Source organism: Pristiophorus japonicus, unplaced genomic scaffold (assembly GCF_044704955.1).
Source record: "Pristiophorus japonicus isolate sPriJap1 unplaced genomic scaffold, sPriJap1.hap1 HAP1_SCAFFOLD_689, whole genome shotgun sequence".
Lineage (NCBI taxonomy): Eukaryota > Metazoa > Chordata > Chondrichthyes > Pristiophoridae > Pristiophorus > Pristiophorus japonicus.
Window position 1 is genome coordinate 228,621 of NW_027254602.1, and position 19,654 is coordinate 248,274.

Here is a 19,654-nt window from a genome sequence, read left to right on the forward strand (position 1 = left end):
CTCCCCTCTCTCTCTCTCTCTCTCTCTCTGCCTTGCCTCTCTCCGCCTCTCTTCTCTCCTCCTCTCTCTCTCTCTCCTCCTCTCTCTCTCTCCTCCTCTCTCTCTCGCTCTCTGCCTCTGGGAAAATGTTGGAGTCCATTATTAAAGAAGCAGTAGCAGGACATTTGGAAAAATTTGTCAGATGGAGTATAATGTGGGAAAGTGTGAGGTCATGCACTTTGGCAGAAAAAAAATCAAAGAGCAAGTTATTATTTAAATGGCGCAAGATTACAAAGTGCCGCAGTACAGCGGGACTTGGGGGTTACTTGTGCATGAAACACAAAAGGTTAGTATGCAGGTACAGCAAGTGATCAGGAAGGGCCAATGGTATCTTGGCCTTTATTGCAAAGGGGATGGAGTATAAAAGCAGGGAAGTCTTGCTCCAGTTATACAGGGTATTGGTGAGGCCACACCTGGAGTACTGCGTGCACAGTTTTGCTCTCCGTATTTGACGAAAGGACACACTTTGCTTTGGAGGCAGTTCAGAGAAGGTTCACTCGGTTGATTCCGGAGATGAGGGGGTTGACTTATGAGGAAAGGTTGAGGAGGTTGGGCCTCTACTCATTGGAATTCAGAAGAATGAGAGGTGATCTTATCGAAAGGTATCAGATTATGAAGGGGGCTCAACAAGGTGGATGCAGAGAGGATGTTCCCACTGATGGGGGAGACTAGAACTAGGGGGCATGGTCTGAGAATAAGGGGCCGCCCATTTAAAACTGAGATGAGGAGGAATTTCTTCTCAGAGGGTTGTAAATCTGTGGAACTCGCTGCCTCAGAGAGCTGTAGAAGCCGGGACATTGAATATATTTAAGACAGAGATAGACAGTTTCTTAACCGATAAGGGGGCGGGCAGGGAAGTGGAGCTGGGTCCATGATCGGATCAGCTGTGATCATATTAAATGGCGGAGCAGGGCTCGAGGGGCCGAATGGCCTACTCCTGCTCCGATTTCTTATGCTCGCTCTCTCAAGGCTCATCTGAAAGGCGGCATCTCCGACAATGCGGCGCTCCCTCGGTACTGCCGCTCCGACAGTGCAGTGTTCCTTCAGTACCGCCCCTCCGACAGCGCAGTACGGCGCTCCCTCAGGACCGCCCCTCCGACAGCGCAGTACGGCGCTCCCTCAGTACTGCCCCTCCGACAGCGCAGTACGGCGCTCCCTCACTACCGCCCCTCCGACAGCGCGGCACTCCCTCAGTACTGCCCCTCCGACAGTACGGCACTCCCTCAGTACCGCCCCTCCGACAGCGCAGTACGGCGCTCCCTCAGTACTGCCCCTCCGACAGCGCAGTACGGCGCTCCCTCAGTACTGCCCCTCCGACAGTACGTCTCCCTCAGTACTGCCCCTCCGACAGTACGGCGCTCCCTCAGTACTGCCCCTCCGACAGTACGGCGCTCCCTCAGTACTGCCCCTCCGACAGTACGGCGCTCCCTCAGTACTGCCCCTCCGACAGTACGGCGCTCCCTCAGTACTGCCCCTCCGACAGTACGGCGCTCCCTCAGTACTGCCCCTCCGACAGTACGGCAGTCCCTCACTACCGCCCCTCCGACAGCGCGGCACTCACTCGCGAACAGCAAGCGTCGATTGAGCTGCGGATCTCCAATGCAACAGTGGGTAGTTGAGAGGGTACGGCACTGTGGACCAGCCCCCCAGAGGCGGGCACGAGTCCCACTGTGGCAAAGTTGTGAGGACCAGCCACCCCAAACCACGCTGGCACACACCTTGAGTCTTGGTGATGGGCAATGGGTGGGCTTTAGTAATTGCAACACAGAAATGGGCCGTTCAGCCCCACCAGTCCGTGTCGCCGTTTATGTTCCACATCTGCCCCCTTCCATCTCTCCCCATCACCATATCCTTCCATTCCTTTCTCCCTCATGTGTTTATCCAGCTTGCCCCTTAAATACTTCTCTGCTAATTGCCTGAACCACTCCCTGTGGTAGCAAATTCCATGTTCTCATCGCATAGAAAATAGGTGCAGGAGCAGGCCATTGGGCCCTTCGAGCCTGCACCACCATTCAATATGATCATGGCTGATCATTCCCTCAGTACCCTACTCCTGCCTTCTCTCCATACCCCCCTGATCCCTTTAGCCTTAAGGGCCACATCTAACTCCCTTTTGAATATATCCAACGAACTGGCCCCCAACAACTTTCTGTGGTAGAGAATTCCACAGGTTCACAATTCTCTGGGTGAAGAAGTTTCTCCTCATCTCGGTCCTAAATGGCTTACCCCTTATCCTTAGACTGTGTGAGCCCCTGGTTCTGGACTTCCCCAACATCGGGAACATTCTTCCTGCATCTAACCTGTCCAGTCCCGGTATAATTATATCTGTTTCTATGAGATCCCCTCTCATTCTTCTAAACTCCAGTGAATATAAGCCCAGTCGATCCAGTCTTTCTTCATTTGTCAGTCCTGCCATCCCGGGAATCAGTCTGGTGAACCTTCGCTGCACTCCCTCAATAGCAAGAATGTCCTTCCTCAGATTAGGAGACCAAAACTGAACACAATATTCCAGGTGTGGCCTCACCAAGGCCCTGTACAACTTCAGTAAGACCTCCCTGCTCCTATACTCAAATCCTCTCGCTATGAAGGCCAACATACCATTTGCCGCCTTCACCGCCTGCTGTACCTGCATGCCAACTTTCAACGACTGATGTCAGGAGCAGTTGTAGGCCATTCGGCCCCTCGAGCCTGCACCACCATTTAATACGATCACGGGCTGACCCTCTATCTCAACACCATATTCCCGCTTTCTCCCCAGACCCCTTGATGCCTTTTGTGTCTAGAAATCTATCTATCGCCCTCTGAAATATATTCAGTGGCTTGGCCTCCACAGCCTTCTGTGGTAGAGAATTCCACAGGTTCACCACCCTCTGAGTGAAGACATTTCTCCTCATCTCGCTCCTAAATGTCCTACCCTGTATCCCGAGACTGTGTGAGCCCTTGTTCTAGACTTCCCAGCCCCCGGGGAAACATCCTCCCCGCGCATCCAGTCTGTCCAACCCCGTCAGAATTTGATACCTTTCGATGAGATCCCCCTCTCGTTCTTCTAAGCTCCAGTGAGTACAGGGCCCGGTCGACCCAATCTCTCCTCATATGGCAGTCCTGTCCTCCCAGGAATCAGTCTGGTGAACCTTCGCTGCACTCCCTCTATGGTAGGTATATCCTTCCTTCGGTAAGGAGACCAAAACATTTTCCAACATTCCATAGACTCTGGAACAGTTCCTATGGATTGGAGGGTAGCTAATGTAACCCCACTTTTTAAAAAAGGAGGGAGAGAGAAAATGGGTAATTATAGACCGGTTAGCCTGACATCGGTGGTGGGGAAAATGTTGGAATCAATTAATAAAGATGTAATAGTAGCGCATTTGGAAAGCAGTGACAGGATCGGTCCAAGTCAGCATGGATTTATGAAAGGGGAAATGATGCTTGACAAATCTTCTAGAATTTTTTGAGGATGTAACTAGTAGAATGGACAAGGGAGAACCAGTGGATGTGGTGTATTTGGACTTTCAAAAGGCTTTTGACAAGGTCCCACACAAGAGATTGGTGTGCAAAATTAAAGCACATGGTATTGGGGGTAATGTACTGACGTGGATTGAGAACTGGTTGGCAGATAGGAAGCAAAGAGTCGGGATAAACGGGTCCTTTTCAGAATGGCAGGCAGTGACTAGTGGGGTACCGCTGGGCCTCAGGGGCCCCAGGTATTTACAATATATATTAATGATTTAGACAAAGGAATTGAGTGTAATATCTCCAAGTTTGCAGATGACACTAAGCTGGTGGCAGTGTGAGCTGTGAGGAGGATGCTAAGAGGCTGCAGGGTGACTTGGACAGGTTAGGTGAGTGGGCAAATGCATGGCAGATGCAGTATAATGTGGATAAATGTGAGGTGATCCACTTTGGGGGCAAAAACAGGAAGGCAGAATATTATCTGAATGGCGGCAGATTAGGAAAAGGGGAGGTGCAACGAGACCTGGGTGTCATGGGACATCAGTCATTGAAAGTTGGCCATGCAGGTACAGCAGGCGGTGAAGAAGGCAAATGGTATGTTGGCCTTCATAGCGAGAGGATTTGAGTATCGGAGCAGGGAGGTCTTACTGCAGTTGTACAGGGCCTTGGTGAGGCCACACCTGGAATATTGTGTTCAGTTTTGGTCTCCTAATCTGAGGAAGGACATTCTTGCTATTGAGGGAGTGCAGCGAAGGTTCACCAGACTGATTCCTGGGATGGCAGGACTGACATATGAAGAAAGACTGGATCGACTGGGCTTATATTAGAAGAATGAGAGGGGATCTCATAGAAACATATAAAATTCTGACGGGACTGGACAGGTTAGATGCAGGAAGAATGTTCCCGATGTTGGGGAAGCCCAGAAAGAACCAGGGCTCACAGTCTTAAGGATAAGGGGTAAGCCATTTAGGACCGAGATGAGGAGAAACTTCTTCACCCAGAGAATTGTGAACCTGTGGAATTCTCTACCACAGAAAGTTGTTGAGGGAAGGGGAGGGTGGGACTGGTTTGCCGCACGCTCCTTCCACTGCCTGCGCTTGCTTTCTGCATGCTCTCGGCGACGAGACTCGAGGTGCTCAGCGCCCTCCCGGATGCACTTCCTCCACTTAGGGGCGGACTGGTCTTTGGGCCAGGGACTCCCAGGTGTCGGTGGGGATGTTGCACTTTATCAGGGGGAGGGGTGTGTGTTCCTTGTAACGTTTCCTCTGCCCACCTGGGGCTCGCTTGCCCGTGAAGGAGTTCCGAGTGGAGCGCTCGCTTTGGGGAGTCTGGTGTCTGTGGACATGCCGACAATGTGGCCCTGCCCAGCGGAGCTGGTCGAGTGTGTGGTCAGTGCTTCGATGCTGGGGATGTCGGGCCTGGTCGAGGACGCTAACGTTGGTGCGTCTGTCCTCCCGGGGGGGATTTGCGGGATCTTGCGGAGACAGCGTCGGTGGTATTTCTCCAGCGACTCGAGGTGTCTACTGTACACGGTCCGTGTCTCTGAGCCATACAGGAGGGCGGGTATCACTACAGCCCTGTAGACCATGAGCTGGGGGTGAGGTGTCTACTGTACACGGTCCGTGTCTCTGAGCCACACAGGAGGGCGGGTATCACTACAGCCCTGTAGACCATGAGCTGGGGGTGAGATACCTACTGTACACGGTCCGTGTCTCTGAGCCACACAGGAGGGCGGGTATCACGACAGCCCTGTCGACCATTTATAGCTCGTGATTGGATTGTCAAGCTCATGCTTTTGCTCTCTTCTGCCTCCTCTCCAGAACGCGACAAGGAAAACCGACACAAGAAGAAAAGCCGGAGCCGTTCCCGCAGCCGAGAACGCAAGAGGCGGAGTCGGAGCAGGGAACGGCCAAATCGGGAAAGAAGGAGCGCTTCCCGAGAACGTAGGCGTCGCAGGTAATTGACCGCCTTGGATTCACGTTCGTCAGTAACGCGGTACTGGGGGAGAGGCGTCAGAGAGTGACTGAAGGGGCTGGATTAACGTCAGTCAGGATACAGACAGGAAAAGAACGTTTGTTTCAGTGGTGTTTTATGTCTGGCATCGCCCACTCTCGGCCCCTCTCCCTCCCCACCCCCCCTCTTGGCCCCTCTCCCTCTCTTCTCTCCCCCCTCCCCCCCCCCCTTCAACCCCTCTCCCTCTCCCCAACCCCCCCCCCCCCCTTCTCTGTCTCTCTCCGCCCCCCTCTCTGCAGCTGCCTCTAACCTCCCTTCTCTCTCTCTCTCTCTCTCTCTCTCTCTCTCCGCAGCCGATCACCTCGCCGGGTGCAGAAGAAGAAGCCTTACAAGTACTGGGACGTTCCCCCGCCAGGCTTCGAACACATCACCCCCATGCAGTACAAAGCAATGCAAGGTGAGCTGCATCGAGCCCCCCGGCACTCTGTTTATCTCCCACCCAGCCCGTTGCACAGGGACAGGAGGAGGCCCATTCAGTCCCTCGAGCCTGTTACACAGGAACCGGAGGCTCGTTCAGCCCCTCGGGCCTGATACGGGATTATGGGGCACGAGTCCGCGAGTCTAGACACCTACCTCCGACAGTACGGCGCTCCCTCAGTACTGCTCCTCCGACAGTACGGCGCTCCCTCAGTACTGCCCCTCCGACAGCGCAGTACGGCGCTCCCTCAGTACTGCCCCTCCGACAGTGCGGCACTCCCTCAGTACTGCCCCTCCGACAGTGCGGCATTCCCTCAGTACTGCCCCTCCGACAGTACGGCACTCCCTCAGTACTGCCCCTCCGACAGTACGGCACTCCCTCAGTACTGCCCCTCCGACAGTGCGGCATTCCCTCAGTACTGCCCCTCCGACAGTGCGGCATTCCCTCAGTACTGCCCCTCCGACAGTACGGCGCTCCCTCAGTACTGCCCCTCCGACAGCGCAGTACGGCACTCCCTCAGTACTGCCCCTCCGACAGCGCAGTACGGCACTCCCTCAGTACTGCCCCTCCGACAGCGCAGTATGGCACTCCCTCAGTACTGACCCTCCGACAGCGCAGTACGGCACTCCCTCAGTACTGCCCCTCCGACAGCGCAGTACGGCGGTCCCTCAGTACCGCCCCTCCGACAGCGCAGTACGGCACTCCCTCAGTACCGCCCCTCCGACAGCGCAGTACGGCACTCCCTCAGTACTGCCCCTCCGACAGTACGGCACTCCCTCAGTACTGCCCCTCCGACAGTACGGCACTCCCTCAGTACTGCCCCTCCGACAGTGCGGCACTCCCTCAGTACTGCCCCTCCGACAGTACGGCACTCCCTCAGTACTGCCCCTCCGACAGTGCGGCATTCCCTCAGTACTGCCCCTCCGACAGTACGGCGCTCCCTCAGTACTGCCCCTCCGACAGTGCGGCACTCCCTCAGTACTGTCCCTCCGACAGTACGGCACTCCCTCAGTACTGCCCCTCCGACAGTGCGGCATTCCCTCAGTACTGCCCCTCCGACAGTACGGCGCTCCCTCAGTACTGCCCCTCCGACAGTACGGCGCTCCCTCAGTACTGCCCCTCCGACAGCGCAGTACGGCGCTCCCTCAGTACTGCCCCTCCGACAGCGCAGTACGGCACTCCCTCATACTGCCCCCGGGGGCAGTGATCGAACTCTCGAGCTTCTGAATCTGGCGGGCGGACGGAAGAAGTTTTTCAAATGTCTAATCTTTTTTTATTTTTCCACTCTGTCTCTCCTTCGGTTTTGCTTTTTATAAAGCGGCAGGTCAAATTCCAGCCACTGCACTGCTGCCCACAGTGACTCCTGACGGATTGTCAGTCACCCCAACCCAAGTTCCAGTGGTTGGGAGTCAAATGACCAGACAAGCAAGGAGACTCTACGTTGGAAATATTCCCTTCGGCGTAACTGAGGTAATTGTCAGGAAGAAAATGGAGTAAAGCTCCCTCTACACTGTCCCATCAAACACTCCCAGGGCAGGTACAGGGGGTTAGCTACAGAGTAAAGCTCCCTCTACACTGTCCCATCAAACACTCCCAGGGCAGGTACAGGGGGTTAGATACAGAGTAAAGCTCCCTCTGCACTGTCCCATCAAACACTCCCAGGGCAGGTACAGGGGGTTAGATACAGAGTAAAGCTCCCTCTACACTGTCCCATCAAACACTCCCAGGGCAGGTACAGGGGGTTAGATACAGAGTAAAGCTCTCTCTACACTGTCCCATCAAACACTCCCAGGGCAGGTACAGGGGGTTAGATACAGAGTAAAGCTCCCTCTACACTGTCCCCATCAAACACTCCCAGGGCAGGTACAGGGAGTTAGATACAGAGTAAAGCTCCCTCTGCACTGTCCCCATCAAACACTCCCAGGGCAGGTACAGGGGGTTAGATACAGAGTAAAGCTCCCTCTACACTGTCCCATCAAAAACTCCCAGGGCAGGTATAGGGGTTAGATACAGAGTAAAGCTCCCTCTACGCTGTCCCATCAAACACTCCCGGGGCAGGTACAGGGGGTTAGATACAGAGTAAAGCTCCCTCTACACTGTCCCCATCAAACACTCCCAGGGCAGGTACAGGGGGTTAGATACAGAGTAAAGCTCCCTCTACACTGTCCCATCAAACACTCCCAGGGCAGGTACAGGGGGTTAGATACAGAGTAAAGCTCCCTCTACACTGTCCCATCAAACACTCCCGGGGCAGGTACAGGGGGTTAGATACAGAGTAAAGCTCCCTCTACACTGTCCCATCAAACACTCCCGGGGCAGGTACAACACGGGAGAGATTGAGTAGAATATTCAAGGCTGAGATCGCTAGATTTTTGGACTCTAGGGATACGGGGATCGGGCGGGAAAGTGGAGCTGAGGTCGAAGATCTGCCGTGATCGTATTAAATGGCGGAGCAGGCTCGAGGGGCCGAATGGCTGACTCCTGCTCCTATTTCTTACCTTCTGTGAACTCTTCATCCCCTCGCTCGGTGGTGGGATTCATCCCCAGGGTCCCGGAGAGGTGAGTGGACTGTGTCTGACTCGCCATCCGAACTCCTCGAGTTACCCTCTTTCTGTGGACCACTTGCTAAATGGCCCTTGTAGTTTTCATTCGAAAAACATCAGGACAAAGTATTATTGAAACGGTGACTGCTTGGGGAAGTGTCGAGGTCCAGAGGGGACCTGGGTGCCCCTGTACACCGGTCATTGAAAGCCAACACGCAGGGGCAGCGAGCAGTGAGGAAGGCAAGTGGTCCGTTGGCCTTCATTGCGAGAGGGTTTGAGTACAGGAGCAAGGAGGTCTTACTGCAGTTACACAGGGGCCTCGGTGAGACCGCACCTGGAGTACTGTGAGCAGTTTGGGTCTCCTTACCCAAGGAAGGATACACTTGCCATAGAGGGAGTGCAGCGAAGGTTCACCAGTCTGATTCCTGGGAGGGCAGGACTGCCGTATGAGGAGAGATTGGGTCGACTGGGCCCTGTATTCACTGGAGTTTAGAAGAACGAGAGGGGGATCTCATTGAAAGGTATAAAATTCTGACGGGGTGGTTGAACAGACTGGATGTGGGGGGAGGATGTTTCCCCGGGGGGCTGGGAAGTCTAGAACAAGGGCTCACACAGTCTCGGGATACGGGGTCGGAAATTTAGGACCGAGATGAGGAGAAATGTCTTCACTCAGAGGATGGTGAACCTGTGGAATTCTCTACCACAGAAGGCCAAGTCACTGAATATATTTAAGAGGGCAATAGATAGATTTCTAGACACACAAGGCGTCAAGGGTCCTGGGGAGAAAGCGGGAATATGGTGTTGAGAGAGAGAGGATCAGCCATGATCATATTGAATGACGGTGCAGGCTCGAAGGGCCGAATATCCCCCACCCCACCCGTTTGGAGTTAAGCAGGGGGTGGGATTATCCCAGGGATCGCATTCCTGACATCTGACTGTCGACCCTGTTGTCGTGGGGTGTTGTCTTGTGTTTGTTGCATGCAGTACGTTCGAGGGGAGGACTAAGAGGGATTAAAGATTAGATCAGAAATGTTGTACGCCGGAACAGGAATTGCCATTGATATAGCGCCTGTGACGGAGTAAAACGTCCCAGGGTGCTTCACAGGAGCGAGTATCAAACGCAATTCGACCCCGAGCCACACAGAGATATTAGGGACAGGCGAGCAAAAGCTGGGTCACAGAGGTGGGTTTTAAGGAGCGTCTTGAAGGAGGAGAGAGAGAGGCGGAGAGGTTTAGGGAGGGAGTTCCAAAGCTTGGGGGCCCCAGGCAGCTGAAGGCACGGCCATCGATGGTGGAGCGATATGGGGGATGCTCAAGAGGGCAGAATTGGAGGAACGCAGAGATGTCGGAGAGTTGGAGGAGGTTACGGAGATAGGGAAAGAGCGAGAGAGGGATTTGAACAGGAGGATGAGAATTGTAGGGGCTGGAGGAGATGGGGAGGGGGGCGAGGGAGGGATTGGAACAGGAGGATAAGAATTTTACAATCGAGGCGTTGCTTAACCCGGAGCCAATGTGGGTCAGCGAGCACAGGGGGTGATGGGTGAGTGGGACTGGGTGTGAGTTAGGACACGGGGCAGTGAGCACAGGGGGTGATGGGTGAGTGGGACTGGGTGTGAGTTAGGACACGGGGTCAGTGAGCACAGGGGGTGATGGGTGAGTAGGACTGGGTGTGAGTTAGGACACGGGGCAGTGAGCACAGGGGGTGATGGGTGAGTGGGACTGGGTGTGAGTTAGGACACGGGGTCAGTGAGTCCCATCTCCGGTCGGAGCGTAACCTGCTGTGTGCGCCTGTTGTGTCCCCACACAGGAGGCAATGGCGGACTTCTTCAACGCCCAGATGCGCCTGGCCGCACTGTCCCAGGCAGCAGGAAACCCCGTGCTTGCCGTCCAGATCAACCAGGATAAGAACTTTGCCTTTCTCGAGGTAAGGGCGCTGGAGCTGCGTGTTTGGGGACCGGGGAGGACGGTTGTCGAGTCCCTGTCACAGGGTGGGACAGATAGACGTTGAGGGAAGGGGAGGGTGGGACTGGTTTGCCGCACGCTCCTTCCGCTGCCTGCGCTCGCTTTCTGCGTGCTCGCAATTGGCGACGAGACTCGAGGTGCTCAGCGCCCTCCCGGATGCACTTCCTCCACTCGGGGGCGGACTGGTCTTTGGGCCAGGGGGGACTCCCAGGTGTCGGTGGGGGATGTTGCACTTTATCAGGGGAGGGGTGTGTCCCTTGTAACGTTTCCTCTGCCCCACCTTGGGGGCTCGCTTGCCCGTGAAGGAGTTCCGAGTAGAGCGCTCGCTTTGGGGAGTCTGGTGTCTGGAGGGGGGGGGGAACGTGCGGACAATGTGGCCCTGCCCAGCGGAGCTGGTCGAGTGTGTGGTCAGTGCTTGGATGCTGGGGATGTCGGGCCTGGTCGAGGACGCTAACGTTGGTGCGTCTGACCTCCCGGGGGATTTGCGGGATCTCGCGGAGACAGCGTCGGTGGTATTTCTCCAGCGACTCGAGGTGTCTGCTGTACACGGTCCGTGTCTCTGAGCCATACAGGAGGGCGGGTATCACTGCAGCCCTGTAGACCATGAGCTGGGGGTGAGGTGTCTACTGTACACGGTCCGTGTCTCTGGGCCATACAGGAGGGCGGGTATCACTACAGCCCTGTAGACCATGAGCTGGGGGTGAGGTGTCTACTGTACACGGTCCGTGTCTCTGGGCCATACAGGAGGGCGGGTATCACTACAGCCCTGTAGACCATGAGCTGGGGGTGAGGTGTCTACTGTACACGGTCCGTGTCTCTGAGCCATACAGGAGGGCGGGTATCACTACAGCCCTGTAGACCATGAGCTGGGGGTGAGGTGTCTGCTGTACACGGTCCGTGTCTCTGGGCCATACAGGAGGGCGGGTATCACTACAGCCCTGTAGACCATGAGCTGGGGGTGAGGTGTCTGCTGTACACGGTCCGTGTCTCTGGGCCATACAGGAGGGCGGGTATCACTACAGCCCTGTAGACCATGAGCTGGGGGTGAGGTGTCTACTGTACACGGTCCGTGTCTCTGGGCCATACAGGAGGGCGGGTATCACTACAGCCCTGTAGACCATGAGCTGGGTGGTGGGTTTGAGGGGCCTGGTCTTCGAACACTCTGTTCCTCAGGCGGCCGAAGGCTGCACTGGCGCACTGGAGGCGGTGTTGTTCCTCGTCGCCAATGTTTGCCCTTGTTGATAGGAGGGTCCCGAGGTATGGGAAATGGTCCTCGTTGTCCAGGGTTGCCCCGTGGATCTTGATGACTGGGGGGGCAGTGCTGTGTGGTGAGGACAGGCTGGCGGAGGACCTTGGTCTTACGGATGTTTAGCGTAAGGCCCACGCTTTCGTACACCTCGGTAAATACGTTGCCTCTGTCCTGGAGTTGAGCCTCTCTCTCTTTCTCCCCCCCCCCCCCCCCCCTTCCCCCCACACCTCCGTTGCTCCAGTTCCGGTCGGTTGACGAAACGACACAGGCGATGGCCTTCGACGGCATCATCTTCCAGGGGCAGTCGCTCAAAATTCGGCGTCCACACGACTACCAGCCGCTGCCGGGGATGTCGGAGAACCCGTCGGTTTACGTGCCAGGTAACGGGCGAGGGTTGGAGGGGTGAGGGCGGGTCATGGTAGCGCGGGGCGGGAGAGAGCTGGGTATTGCCCGTGGGTCTGGGCCAGAACAGGTGGCGGCTTGGTGTCCCGCTCCAGAGACTCGAGCGCAGAGACCCACGCTGACATCCCCGTGCCAGATCTGAACTGATTCTCTCTCTGTGTGTGTGTGTCTCTCTGTGTGTGTCTCTCTGTGTGTGTCTCTCTGTGTGTGTCTCTCTGTGTGTGTCTCTCTGTGTGTGTCTCTCTGTGTGTGTCTCTCTGTGTGTGTCTCTCTGTGTGTGTCTCTCTGTGTGTGTCTCTCTGTGTGTGTCTCTCTGTGTGTGTCTCTCTGTGTGTGTCTCTCTGTGTGTGTCTCTCTGTGTGTGTCTCTCTGTGTGTGTCTCTCTGTGTGTGTCTCTCTGTGTGTGTCTCTCTGTGTGTGTCTCTCTGTGTGTGTCTCTCTGTGTGTGTCTCTCTGTGTGTGTCTCTCTGTGTGTGTCTCTCTGTGTGTGTCTCTCTGTGTGTGTCTCTCTGTGTGTGTCTCTCTGTGTGTGTCTCTCTGTGTGTGTCTCTCTGTGTGTGTCTCTCTGTGTGTGTCTCTCTGTGTGTGTCTCTCTGTGTGTGTCTCTCTGTGTGTGTCTCTCTGTGTGTGTCTCTCTGTGTGTGTCTCTCTGTGTGTGTCTCTCTGTGTGTGTCTCTCTGTGTGTGTCTCTCTGTGTGTGTCTCTCTGTGTGTGTCTCTCTGTGTGTGTCTCTCTGTGTGTGTCTCTCTGTGTGTGTCTCTCTGTGTGTGTCTCTCTGTGTGTGTCTCTCTGTGTGTGTCTCTCTCTCTCTCTGTGTGTCTCTCTCTCTCTCTGTGTGTCTCTCTCTCTCTCTGTGTGTCTCTCTCTCTCTCTGTGTCTCTCTCTCTCTCTCTGTGTCTCTCTCTCTCTCTCTGTGTCTCTCTCTCTCTCTCTGTGTCTCTCTCTCTCTCTCTGTGTCTCTCTCTCTCTCTCTGTGTCTCTCTCTCTCTCTCTGTGTCTCTCTCTCTCTCTCTGTGTCTCTCTCTCTCTCTCTCTCTCTCTCTCTCTCTCTCTCTCATCTTGCTCACTTCATGCCATGAGAACATTGTCCAGTGAGCAGAGATTGAGCAGACTGGGCCGATAGTCTCTGGAGTTTAGAAGAATGAGACGGGATCTCATTGAAACAGACACAATCCTTACAGGGTTCGACAGGGTAGATGCAGGAAGGGTGTTTCCCCCGGGGCTGGGGAATCTAGAACCAGGGAGGGGCACAGTCTCAGGATAAGGGGTCGGCCATTTAGGACGAAGATGAGGAGGAATTTCTTCACTCAGAGGTGGGGTGAATCTCTGGAACTCTCTGCCCCAGAGGGCTGTGGAGGCTCAGTCGTTGAGTATAGCCAAGGCTGAGCTCGAGAGATTTTTGGGGTCGAGGGGGAATCGAGGGATCGGGCGGGAACGCGGGGTTGAGGTCGAGGATCGGACGTGATCTCATTGAATGGCGGAGCTGGCTCGAGGGGCCAAATGGCCGACTGCTGCTCCGAATTCTTGCGGTCAGTCGCTGTTGGGTGTGATTGAAGTTGGTGTTGATTTCTCACCTGCGCGCTCTCTCTCTCTCTCTCTCTCTCATCTCCACAGGTGTCGTCTCCACTGTTGTCCCAGATTCTCCCCACAAGCTATTCATCGGGGGTTTGCCGAACTACCTTAATGACGATCAGGTAACCGCAGCAACGCTTGTCCCGGTTGGGGGGGGGGGGGTGTGAAATCAAAGACACGGTATGGCCGGGGCTGGTATTCGGGTTACAGGGCAACAGCGGGTATGTGGGGTTCGACCAAAAATCAGCCCGTGATCGCATTGAATGGCGGATGTATAAAACGGGGGAGAGAGTGACCAAAGTAAATGTTGGTCCCTTTAGAAGATGAGAAGGGGGATTTAATAATGGGAAATGTGGAAATGGCTGAGACCGTAAACAATTATTTTGCTTCGGTCTTCACAGTGGAAGACACAAAAACCATGCCAAAGATTGCTGGTCACGGGAATGCGGGAAGGGAGGACCTTGAGACAATCACTATCACTAGGGGAGGTAGTGCTGGACAGGCTAATGGGACTCGAGGTAGACAAGTCCCCTGGTCCGGATGAAATGCATCCCAGGGTATTAAAAGAGATGGCGGAAGTTATAGCAGATGCATTCGTTATAATCTACCAAAATTCTCTGGACTCTGGGGAGGTACCAGCGGATTGGAAAGCAGCTAATGTAACGCCTCTGTTTTTAAAAAAGGGGGCAGACAAAAGGCAGGTAACTATAGGCCGGTTAGTTTAACATCTGTAGTGGGGAAAATGCTTGAAGCTATCATTAAGGAAGAAATAGCGGGACATCTAGATAGGAATAGTGCAATCAAGCAGACACAGCATGGATTCATGAAGGGGAAATCATGTTTAACTAATTTACTGGAATTCTTTGAGGATATCACGAGCACGGTGGATAGAGGTGTACCGATGGATGTGGTGTATTTAGATTTCCAAATGGCATTCGATAAGGTGCCACACAAAAGGTTACTGCAGAAGATAAAGGTACGCGGAGTCAGAGGAAATGTATTAGCATGGATCGAGAATTGGCTGGCGAACAGAAAGCAGAGAGTCGGGATAAATGGGTCCTTTTCCGGTTGGAAATCAGTGGTTCGTGGTGTGCCACAGGGATCGGTGCTGGGACCACAACTGTTTACAATATACATAGATGACCTGGGAGAGGGGACAGAGTGTAGTGTAACAAAATTTGCAGATGAGACAAAGATTAGTGGGAAAGCGGGTTGTGTAGGGGACACAGAGAGGCTGCAAAGAGGTTTAGATAGGGTTAAGCGAATGGGCTAAGGTTTGGCAGATGGAATACAATGTCGGAAAGTGTGAAGTCATCCACCTTGGGGGGGGGGGGGAAAAAAAAAACAGTAAAAGGGAATATTATTTGACTGGGGAGAAATTACAACATGCTGCGGTGCAGAGGGACCTGGGGGTCCTTGTGCGTGAATCCCAAAAAGTTAGTTTGCAGGTGCAGCAGGTAATCAGGAAGGTGAATGGAATGTTGGCCTTCATTGCGAGAGGGATGGAGTACAAAAGCAGGGAGGTCCTGCTGCAACTGTACAGGGTATTGGTGAGGCCGCACCTGGAGTACTGCGTGCACAGTTTTGGTCACATTACTTAAGGAAGGATATACTGGCTTTGGAGGGGGTACAGAGACGATTCACTCGGCTGATTCCGGAGATGAGGGGGTTACCTTATGATGATAGATTGAGTAGACTGGGTCTTTACTCGTTGGGAGTTCAGAAGGATGAGGGGTGATCTTATAGAAACATTTAAAATAATGAAAGGGATAGACAAGATAGAGGCAGAGAGGTTGTTCCCACTGGTCGGGGAGACTAGAACTAGGGGGCACAGCCTCAAAATACGGGGGGAGCCAATTTAAAAGCGAGTTGAGAAGGAATTTCTTCTCCCAGAGGGTTGTGAATCTGTGGAATTCTCTGCCCAAGGAAGCAGTTGAGGCTGGCTCATTGAATTTATTCAAGTCACAGATAGATAGATTTTTAACCAATAAGGGAATTAAGGGTTACGGGGAGCGGGCGGGTAAGTGGAGCTGAGTCCACGGCCAGATCAGCCATGATCTTGTTGCGTGGCGGAGCAGGCTCGAGGGGCTAGATGGCCTACTCCTGTTCCTGTGTAACAGGCTCGAGGGGCTGAATGGGCCTCCTGTTCCTGTGTAACAGGCTCGAGGGGCTGAATGGGCCTCCTGTTCCAGTGTAACAGGCTCGAGGGGTTGAATGGACCTCCTCCTGTTCCTGTGTAACAGGCTCGAGGGGCTGAATGGACCTCCTGTTCCTGTGTAACAGGCTCGAGGGACTGAATGGGCCTCCTCCTGTTCCTGTGTAACAGGCTCGAGGGGCTGAATGGGCCTCCTCCTGTTCCTGTGTAACAGGCTCGAGGGGCTGAATGGACCTCCTCCTGTTCCTGTGTAACAGGCTCGAGGGGCTGAATGGGCCTACTCCTGTTCCTGTGTAACAGGCTCGAGGGGCTGAATGGACCTCCTCCTGTTCCTGTGTAACAGGCTCGAGGGACTGAATGGGCCTCCTCCTGTTCCTGTGTAACAGGCTCGAGGGGCTGAATGGGCCTCCTCCTGTTCCTGTGTAACAGGCTCGAGGGGCTGAATGGGCCGCCTCCTGTTCCTGTGTAACAGGCTCGAGGGGCTGAATGGGCCTCCTTCTGTTCCTGTGTAACAGGCTCGAGGGGCTCAATGGGCCTCCTCCTGTTCCTGTGTAACAGGCTCGAGGGGCTGAATGGGCCCCCTCCTGTTCCCGTGTAACAGGCTCGAGGGGCTCAATGGGCCCCCTCCTGTTCCCGTGTAACAGGCTCGAGGGGCTGAATGGGCCTCCTCCTGTTCCTGTGTAACAGGCTCGAGGGGCTGAATGGGCCCCCTCCTGTTCCCGTGTTGTGCCTCAGCTGAAGTTATGTGGCCAATTCCAGGGGCCACATTTTAGGAAGAATGTCAAAGACCTTTGAAAGATTACAGCGGAGGTTTACCAGAATGTTATCAGGGGTGAGGGGAAGACCGTTAACGTGGAGCGGTCGGCAAAGCTGGGAGTATTCATTCACCTTGCAGCAGAGAATGTCGAGGGCACCTAGAGGAAGGTTTCAAGATGATGGGTTTTGAGAGCGAGTAAGTCGATAAAAGTGCGTGAGCTTCGTAGTGCGATATAACTCGGGTTATTATTTAAACGGAGAAAGATTGCAAAGTGCCGCAGTACAGCGGGACCTGGGGTTTACTTGTACATGAAACACAAAAGGTTAGTACGCAGGTACAGCAAGTGATCAGGAAGGGCCAATGGTATCTTGGCCTTTATTGCAAAGGGGGATGGAGTATAAAAGCAGGGAAGTCTTGCTCCAGTTACACAGGGTATTGGTGAGGCCACACCTGGAGTACTGCGTGCACAGTTTTGCTCTCCGTATTTACGAAAGGACACACTTTGCTTTGGAGGCAGTTCAGAGAAGGTTCACTCGGTCGATTCCGGGGATGAGGGGGTTGACTTATGAGGAAAGGTTGAGGAGGTTGGGGCCTCTACTCATTGGAGTTCAGAAGAATGAGAGGTGATCTTATCGAAAGGTATCAGATTATGAGGGGGGGCTCGACAAGGTGGATGCAGAGAGGATGTTCCCACTGATGGGGGAGACTAGAACTAGGGGGCATGGTCTTAGAATAAGGGGCCGCCCATTTAAAACTGAGATGAGGAGGAATTTCTTCTCGTAAATCTGTGGAACTCGCTGCCTCAGAGAGCTGTGGAAGCCGGGACATTGAATATATTTAAGACAGAGATAGACAGTTCCTTAACCGATAAGGGGGCGGGCAGGGAAGTGGAGCTGGGTCCATGATCGGATCAGGCCACGATGGTATTAAATGGCGGGGCAGGGCTCGAGGGGCCGAATGGCCGACTCCTGGCTCCTATTTCTGATGTTCCTGATCTCACGCCCCTCTATGGTCTCCGCCTGACTCTCTTTCTAACCCCCCCCCCCCGGCCCGGTCCGCAGGTTAAGGAGCTGCTGACGTCATTTGGACCCCTGAAAGCCTTCAACCTTGTGAAGGACAGTGCCACCGGCCTGTCGAAGGGCTACGCTTTCTGTGAATACGTCGACATCAACGTGACTGATCAGGTAAGGGCGGGAGGGGAGAGTGGGCGGATGCTTGCCCTGGGCCCACTGGGATGGGGCGATCACTGGGGGTAGCGAGGCCGCTGGACAATTAGTGTGCCCCGTGTTACCTTCCCACCCGTGTCCGGTGGCTATTCAGAGCGCTGAAACCTTGGCTCTGCACAGATGTGTGCGCGCTGACCTCCTGTGCCGTCTGTTCCTGCGTTCGTAGCGGTGCACGGTGTTCCGGTACTGAGAGAGCGCGCCGCACTGTCGGAGGGAGAAGCAAATGCCCCAGGATTCGAGCCCCAGAATCCAGGCCCACGCTTCCCCGCCCCCCCCCCCCCCCCCCCACCGGGGCCAGTACTGAGGGAGCGCCGTACTGCGCTGTCGGAGGGGCGGTACTGAGGGAGCGCCGTACTGCGCTGTCGGAGGGACGGTACTGAGGGAGCGCCGTACTGCGCTGTCAGAGGGGCGGTACTGAGGGAGCGCTGTCGGAGGGGCGCTGCTGAGGGAGTGCCGTACTGCGCTGTCGGAGGGGCGCTGCTGAGGGAGCTCCGTACTGCACTGACGGAGGGGCGGTACTGAGGGAGCGCCGTACTGCGCCGTCGGAGGGGGCAGTACTGAGGGAGCGCCGTACTGCGCTGTCGGAGGGGCGGTACTGAGGGAGCGCCGTACTGCGCTGTCGGAGGGGCGGTACTGAGGGAGCGCCGTACTGCGCTGTCGGAGGGGCGGTACTGAGGGAGCGCCGTACTGCGCTGTCGGAGGGGCGGTACTGAGGGAGCGCTGTCGGGGGGACGCTGCTGAGGGAGCGCCGTACTGCGCTGTCGGAGGGGCGCTGCTGAGGGAGCTCCGTACTGCACTGTCGGAGGGGCGGTACTGAGGGAGCGCCGTACTGCGCCGTCGGAGGGGGCAGTACTGAGGGAGTGCCGTACTGTCGGAGGGGCAGTACTGAGGGAGCGCCGCACTGCGCTGTCTGAGAGGCAGTACTGAGGGAGCGCCGCACTGCGCTGTCGGAGGGGTGGTACTGAGCGAGCGCCGTACTGCGCTGTCGGAGGGGCGGTACTGAGGGAGCGTTGCGCTGTCGGAGGGGCAGTACCGAGGGTGCGTCGCACTGTCGGAGGAGCAGTACTGAGGGAGCGTCGCACTGTCGGAGGTGCTATCTTTTGGAGGAGACGTTAAACCGAGGCACCCCCCCCCCTGCCACTATTTCAATAGGGAGGGGTGTGGGAGGAGGGCGGAGTGGGGGAGAGAGAGAGACGACCAGACGAATCCTCCCATGGGTCCTGGGGCCACGATTTCTCCCCTCGACTCCACATCACTTGGAAAACCCGAATTATGCTGGTCCTGCGCACAAAATGGCCGCCGCATTGCTGACCTCGATGACGGTGAGGACACTTCGGAGAAAAAAAAAAGTACTTCCGTTGGCCGTGAGGCGCTTGTCACGAGACCCAACCCCAAATGAAACCCATCAAATGAATTTTGTGGTGTTTTTTTGCATCGATCCTACGATCAATTTCTTTTCTCTTCTTCTCCCCCCATTGGTTTCAGACACCATCGAACATGGGCAGCCGCTGAGAAGCACGGCCTCCCCATCCTCCTACCTCCCTAGCTAACCGCCGCGCTACACCAGCAGCGAGAATTAAGTCGTGTCCTTCTGTTCCCAATGCCCCCTCCCCTTCGCACCCTCCTCCCCTCCTCCTCCTCACCCCCCCCCCCCCCCATCCCTCCTACCCCCCCCCCCCTTCCTTCCCCCCCCCCCCCCCCCCCCCCCCCCAAAACTCCCACCCCCCCGGGCCCCTCTCCCTTCCCACATCCCCTCTTTTCTTTCAGGCCATCGCTGGGTTGAACGGCATGCAGCTGGGAGACAAGAAGCTCATCGTGCAACGAGCTAGCGTGGGAGCAAAGAATGCTACTCCGGTAGGTCGCGGAGC

General features: G+C 55.4%; 1 protein-coding gene across 3 annotated transcripts in view; it reads left to right on the plus strand.

Annotated features, from left to right (window-relative positions):
- The window catches only part of LOC139256190 (splicing factor U2AF 65 kDa subunit), a 62,825-nt gene that overhangs the window by 34,824 nt on the left and 8,347 nt on the right, over positions 1 to 19,654 (plus strand). For 2 of the 3 annotated variants that reach the window (XM_070874139.1, XM_070874137.1), the window contains exons 2-9: positions 5,310 to 5,445; positions 5,796 to 5,899; positions 7,239 to 7,390; positions 10,271 to 10,387; positions 11,916 to 12,054; positions 13,691 to 13,770; positions 17,622 to 17,744; positions 19,554 to 19,640. In XM_070874139.1, coding sequence (XP_070730240.1) covers positions 5,310 to 5,445; positions 5,796 to 5,899; positions 7,239 to 7,390; positions 10,271 to 10,387; positions 11,916 to 12,054; positions 13,691 to 13,770; positions 17,622 to 17,744; positions 19,554 to 19,640 — 938 coding nt within the window. The remainder of the gene's footprint in view (positions 1 to 5,309; positions 5,446 to 5,795; positions 5,900 to 7,238; positions 7,391 to 10,270; positions 10,388 to 11,915; positions 12,055 to 13,690; positions 13,771 to 17,621; positions 17,745 to 19,553; positions 19,641 to 19,654) is intronic. The other variant, XM_070874138.1, reaches the window with a different exon arrangement.